Genomic DNA, 6,969 nt, shown 5'->3' with positions numbered 1-6,969 from the left:
CGAAAATGCCTGCCTAATGGAGGCCTTGTATCTCACAACAAGAACCCGAATTTTTTTACTTGGTTCAACTATCATCTCTATTACGTATGATTATCATGTTTTATCTACTTTATTTTTCTATTAAATATCATAAAGAACTCATATTTTTTGTTGGGGAAATTGCTCGTATTCAACAGTCTTTGCATCTATTAGAATTAGGAAAACCCATTGTAACGGACAAAATTGCTTCCAACTTATTTTCTCTAAATATAATAATGTTTCGATCAAAACAAATTTTAAAACAATGGCGCCGGTGAGTCTATGTGCCACACGAGGTCGCTACAGATCTTGTTTCTGAAGATGAAACAATGAGCAAGTGACACTACCGAACACCTGTCACTTTTTACTTGTACACCGAACACCTCAAAATGGACGTTCGTTGTACAACAGTGCAAGTAAAAATTGACGGGACGGAGTGGAAAGCTATAAGGAAATAACATGCCACTCCCTCACCATTCCAACTTGAGAAACAAGATCTATACCCACTGCTGACAGTCAAACACCAGCTAGCATCAGCAACACTCTCAAGATGTTTGGATCTGAATGTTGTCTTTCCTCCACGTTTATGTGGGCGAAGAGACTAAGCTCTGATCCATCCGCCGCCATCTAGTAGAACGTCATGACACTGGCTGCATGGCTCCACAACATGAGCTTGACTGTGGAGGGAACTTTCCCCTTGATGTATTTTTCGATCACCAAGACTGCTTCATCGTCTTCCCAGGGTCTAACCAAGCAGGAGCATCTGGTAGATCTGTCGCCGGAACACCTGAAACCACAGTTCGTGGTGTCCAATGTAAGGCACCGCAGTGATACTGAGTTTTCAAGAATATGGGACGTCAGCTCAACCATGCTCTTTGAAGAGCAGAACCTAGAGATCTTCACAGTCTGGAGCTTGTGATGGCAATATCCTGACATCTGCCGAAGCTGTGAGCGATCTTCCAAAAGTAGTTTATCTGTGGGTCCTAGCCCTGTCAGTACCTGAAGATAAAAAATAGTTTAAATGCTAGAATCAATTAGTCGTTCAACCATAGAGACTATTTATGTTTGCAGGATGCATGAGTGCATTCAAAAATATTCGTAGGATCAACAGTGGTGACTTACACACAGTTTGAATGTCTCCAAGGACGGAGCAGCATCAAGAAAATAAACCAGAGACAAATAATCATAGGCTACTGCAATAGAAATACTCAAGTACTTCAGGTGGAGGAACTTGCTAGGCACAAACGCCATTGCTGTATTGGCTACCTGCATAAAGGTGGCACATGCTAATTAACATTTCAAGGTACCACCACTGTCTATGAAGTATGAACAATGCTACTGAATAATCACCAAAGGTTTTAGAATATACCTCGTGACATGAAAATATGCTAAGGTTTTCAAGATTCGGCGCACTGGATGGGAACTCTTCACGTGCATAACGGAGGACGTTGTTACACAGCACATCTAGTTTCTTCAGTCGCAGTGAATCTCCAAGTGAGATCTCTATACGGTCACCTAGAAAGTCAAAACTACAACTATTTGGAGCTTCGTTCTTTATCATTCGCAGTTTGTGGCATACTGACACCTGCAGGTAGCTGAGCCGCTGCATCTCGGAAGGTATCTTCAAGCAAGTTATCTTGGAGCATCTCCTGAGTTTCAACTGCTCCAAAGCAACACAGCCGGAAAAAAGGCACCCTAACTCGTCCCCCGTAATTCCCACATGATCGAGATGCAGCACTGTCAGGCTCCTCATGCAAACAACACTGACTGTAGGATGGAAGCCACAGTCAACAAGGTGAAGATGCTGGATCGTGCTTCCGTTCCCATCAGATAGGATTGAGCATGGGAAGTTGAATGCTACATCACTCGCAGACAGAACGACAAGTTTTTCAGTGCCTGGTGTAACAGCTATCCGAAGCCACCTATGGAGATATGAATAGGCCTTGGGCTCGTGGTAACAGGAGAAATCTAGTTTGAGTGTTTTCACACCAATGCCCGAGCGATTTTCAAAAATGTGATTCACTGTGCTGGCGAGGTCGTGTCTCAACTGGCATAGTATTCCATGATCAAATATGAGATTGGGATGGCATCTCCAGGAACGTAGAAAGGCATGAGACAAACAGGCAGCACGAGCAGCATCTCGGAGCGTCATTAGGGAATGTGTATGACACCAAATGTCCTGCATGCAGAAGAATGGGAGAGGAGTTGAAACATTAGAATTGCTGAAATCAAATACCTATCTTCACCGCCGCGGAGCAAGATGACAGGGGGCTGCAATTGAAGAATACGGAGTAGCATTCAGGTAAAACTGAATGCAGCAGAGACAGTTTTTCTGGTGGAGTGTGCTGATATGCAGTTGTATAAATCAAGATGCGCGGAAGATGTTTTAACAGCATGCTATAATATGTCAATGTAACAAAGAAACAAATCAAATTGCAAAGGCACAAAATAATGCATCTAAAACAACTGCCAGAAGGCCCATGCAATAGTAGATCAGTAGATACTAAATCCAAATCCAACCAATTTTGCTGGCTACGTTGTAAATGTGGTCAACTAAGATCAGAGTATATAGTAGATACAGCAATACCAGAAGAGAAAGAATGGTGACTATAAGAATATGCAGCTTAATACAAACGAACCATTTGTACTGCAATTTTTTTATTGCAAAACAGTGAAGAGGCACTGATACAAAAAGAAAACAATTCTTTATGGGAAACTTGGTTATGCGCCTCACAAAACTAATGCAACGAAAATAGCATAGTGAACTTAGCGAAGTACGTATTACACTCTCACTTACTCCAAGGTTACCAAACCTAAACACTTCGCCAATCTGGTTATGCATAGTACTTGACATTGTTCTGAGCTTGCAAATAACCCTGGACTGTAGATGGTGACAGTCCCGTGATATATTTATTGTCAAGTATTTTAAGTTTCCAATACACATAGAAGAACCTGTTGCAAAATGGATCACAGAGAAGGGAGGTATTGTGATTTTAGACAAGGTCCTCAAGGATATCGAAGGGAATCATGATGTCAAGTTGTCAACTGCAGCTACTTACTGAGGCAAAGGTCATAGTTACTGTACTGATAAAAATGAAACTTGATGAATGTTGTAAGGTCTGATGGCCAACCAAGAAATCTACCCTTCTAATAGCTCAGGGGCTGACTTTTGAAGAGATCTAAAAAAAACATGCGAAGCTTTATGATACATTCATGCTTGCAAAAGAAGGTGACCCGCAGGCCGTGGTATTGACAATCGCCTATGTAAAAAATACTTAATGTGATATAATAAGGACTTGATGTCTGACGGGAACAGAGATGGTAGTTGGAACAGAACACAAGCAGTAATGTAGGAAATTGCAGCGCTAAAACAATCATGTCTTATTTAGGTAGCCAGCATATATCAACCAATCTGTGCAGTAGAGGTCTTTGATGACTCGCGTTTGATGCCGTACCTCTGGAAGCTCTGGCCCTGAGTATTCCCCTCCTATGCCATCACGAGAATTATCCTCTTGTTGGCAGACCGATCCCTTTCCTATAGCCAGTGATGAAGCAGACGATCCATCTGTAACAAAAAATAGTTATGGTTACTACAGGCAATAGCACAAACACATATCAAGCATAAGAAGAGAAAGAAGAAGAAAACTTCGACTCGATTCTTCCTAATTTCCGACGGTTCCATCCCCGAACTAACAACGGCTGAGGACGGGGCGTGGGTTCTTCCCTAGATCCAGCCGTCGGCTTACCGTCGATCTGGGCTTCGGGGAGAGGCTGCTCCGGCTGCCGCTCCATGCTCCCCCGTCGGCGCCTCTCTTGTCTGTCCGTCGCGTGAAAACCCGCAACGCGATTGAGGCGTGGGCCCCCGAACCTCAGTTCAGTCGCAGATAAGACGAGGCGCGAGGGGACGGGTTTGATGTTTTTTTCTTTCTTAATTAACAAGGAGAGGGATCCCGAAACTTTATATTTACTGCCCGCGGGTTGCAACAGAGGTAAATACTCCCTCCGTTTTTATTTACTCCACATATTAGTTTTTATCAAAGTCAAACTTTATAAACTCTGACAAAGTTTATAGACAAAAATATTAACATACACAATAACAAATCAATACTATTAGATTCATTATTGATTTATATTAGTCTATATTAGTTTTGAATGTACTTCCACATCATATAGATTTTTTATGGTAAATATTTATATTTTTTCTATAAACTTGGTTAAACTTTAGAAAGTTCGACTTCAGTCAACTCTAATATGCGGAGTAAATAAAAACGGAGGTAGTATTTCATACTCGTATGGTAGCTCAGGATTACCTTCCCTCTAAATAATTGTTTATTAAATCATGCCTGTGGTTTACCTACCAAAACAAATTTTAGGATTTTAATTGATGTCCTACCAAACAAAACATGATTTTATTTGATAAATCAATAAAATACAAGAGAGAATGGAAAATGTTAGACGAAGAACGTAACTTACGTTCTTTTTAAATAGGATAGAAGACTAAACAGAAAATCGATATCTTCGGACCTCAAAATACCACGGGGATTTTGACATTTTTTTAAGAGGAAGTTCTAGAAAGCATTGGAGGCAGCCGGAGGGCACCCGAGCCACCAGATGGCCTTGCCATGTTGCTTGGGGTGGCCCGCATGTTGGGCCCGCGTGGCACCCTCAGATGGGAGCGGCCCGCATGTTGGGCCCGTGTGGCACCCGCCCGTGGGGGAGGATGGCCAGATGGCTGGGCAGCACTGAGGGGGGTATACCTCCCGGCGGCGAAGCCGGGGTATGCCTCTTAGGAAAAATGCCGGGGGGGGGGGGGGAGGTAGGGGGTTCAATTCCTCCTATAAAAATTAAAGTGGACAAGAAGAAAATATAAATAATCCCAAAAGTACTTAAAGTAGCACGCCGAGGGGTGAGCACACTCAGACTACAACTTATTTGATGCACATTATTTGTTAAAATAAGTCCCCTGCAACTTATTTGATGCACATTGATGGAGCTCTTTCTGGTCCCCGTCTTCTCTCAGCATAATCTTTTTTTATGGTTTCATTGCTGTTTTCAGAGTAATACAATTTAGAAGAATCACAATATTTTTTTGGAGCAACTAGCATTTTCTTACAAATCCTTAGAAGTATTTTTTTTTCATGTGATGTTACTGCACCCTCCTTGCTAGTGTATCCATTATAGACACTTGTTAGGATTGATTCGGGATTCGAGACTTTGATACAAACCGGTCTTTTGTTTCCATGAGTCACTTGTGAATTGAAGTGTTATGTAATGAAGCCCAATAAAGGGGGTAGGGTTTTCCAAAAATACTGAAGTACGATCTTAAAAATGAAAAGGAAATAAAAGAAAAGTCAGCTTGCTGCCCTGTCCTCTCAAAAGATCACATCTTTTTATGTCTTGATAAATAAAAGAAAAGTTATTGAAGCCAATCCTTTTTTATGGTTTCCTTGTTGTTTTCAAAGTAATACGATTTAGAAGAATCACAATCTTTTTCTGGAGCAACTAGCATTTTCTTACAAATCCTCGGAAGTATTTTTTTCCTGTGTATCCATAATAGGCACTTGTTAGGATTGATTCGGGATGGACTCCCTTCCCTCTCCCGACTCCGCCTCGCCCGCCTCCCCGGACGGCTGCCGGGGCGGCTCCCCCGCGTCCTCTCCTCGCCCCCACTCCTCCATCCTCCCTCCCCGCCGCCGCCGAACGGCGCCCCTGGATCTGGCCGGGTGGTCTCGGCTGCGGCGGGCCTTCCTTCCCCCCGCCCCCCCCCCCCCCCCCCCGCCGCGCGGCGCCCTTCCCGGGGAAGGGCTCGGCGGCGGGAGCAGCTCGGTTGGTGGCGGTCTAGCGTCCTAGCGGCGGGGGCCGGCGGCTGGCTCGGTGGTGGCATAACCTCTTGGCGGCGGGCCGCCCTGGTGGCGCTGGGTGGCCGGTGGCGCGACCCCGGCCCAGATTTGGGCCCTTAGGGCCCCATCTGGGTCCTCGCGAGCCGTCACCGACGTGGCTTCGCTGCCTCCGGCATGGTGAAGTGGAGGGGCGGCTCGGATAGGGAGCAGCGACACCGATGACATGCCTTCTGCAGTGCGATGGTGGAGCTTTACGGGCATTTGAGGGCCTGGCGGGGCCTGTGAGTCCACGGGCCTGGTTTGCTCCTGCTGTTGCGTCCGGTCGGATCCCGTTGGTGACGGTGGAGGTTGGGCCCTCCCGCGTGCTGACGGTGCTGCTGCTCCGAGTCCCGACTTCTCTTCTTCGTTGTGCAGGTCCCACTTCACTGTGCCGTGGTGAGACAGCATGGGAGACTCAAGACCGTATTGGCGCAGGGTGATGGACGGTATGATGGCGTGCTCCGGAGCACCCGGGGTGATAGTTGGGATTGGGAGAAATCCCTGTTGGCCTGGCCGACTCCGACGCGGTGGTGCCTGAGGGTGCCGCCGGACCTTCCTAGAGGGCGTTGGGTGTCACTCTTCCTTTCTCCTTGCCGTGTACCGGGGGAAACCCTTGTAGCAGTGTTGTCATCATCACGTTCTTTCTTGGAGGTGTTGTGTGGTACCGGCGCTTCAGAGTCTGAGCTTGGTGGAAGATCCCCGGTGGGTGCAGCGGTCGCGATGATTCTTCGTTTTTGTTGATCCGTCGTTGTAGGCATTTGTTTCTTTTATATTTTCTCTTTCGTTTCTTTTGGACGTGCCTGTGCTGCTTCCGTCCGAGCACCTATCGTGGGTTGTATCGGCGATGGTTGCCTTGTAATACAAAGCGGGGGGAAACCCTATTTCGAGAGGATTGATTCGGGATTCGGGACTTTGATACAAACCGGTCTTTTGTTTCCATGAATCACTTGTGAATTGAAGTGTTATGTAATGAAGCCCAATAAAGGGAGTAGGGTTTTCAAAAAATACTTAAGTACGATCTTAAAAAATAAATTGAAATAAAAGAAAAGTCAGCTTGCTGTCCTGTCCTCTC

General features: G+C 45.4%; 1 protein-coding gene across 3 annotated transcripts; it reads right to left on the bottom strand.

The window, feature by feature from the left end:
• Nucleotides 1-210: 210 nt before the first annotated feature.
• On the bottom strand, nt 211-3,894 carry LOC109751940 (F-box/FBD/LRR-repeat protein At3g26920-like). 3 transcript variants are annotated; one of them, XM_045229045.1, is made up of 6 exons: nt 3,765-3,894; nt 3,474-3,583; nt 1,388-2,197; nt 1,141-1,284; nt 908-1,017; nt 211-805 (listed from the first exon to the last, which is right to left on the bottom strand). In XM_045229045.1, exons 1-6 carry the CDS (start codon nt 3,808-3,810, stop codon nt 646-648), a joined length of 1,380 nt encoding a protein of 459 aa, XP_045084980.1. In that variant the 5' UTR covers nt 3,811-3,894; the 3' UTR covers nt 211-645. The 3 variants fall into 3 exon arrangements, with proteins under 3 accessions (XP_045084980.1, XP_040246558.1, XP_040246559.1); XM_040390625.3 differs by having other exon boundaries at nt 638-805; nt 886-1,017; XM_040390624.2 differs by having other exon boundaries at nt 211-1,017.
• Between the last annotated feature and the right edge of the window lie 3,075 nt (nt 3,895-6,969).

This window comes from Aegilops tauschii, chromosome 5 (genome assembly GCF_002575655.3).
Source record: "Aegilops tauschii subsp. strangulata cultivar AL8/78 chromosome 5, Aet v6.0, whole genome shotgun sequence".
In the NCBI taxonomy this organism is placed as follows: domain Eukaryota; kingdom Viridiplantae; phylum Streptophyta; class Magnoliopsida; order Poales; family Poaceae; genus Aegilops; species Aegilops tauschii.
The sequence above is the reverse complement of the archived record's forward strand: the minus strand, read 5'-3'. Positions and strand labels throughout refer to the sequence as shown.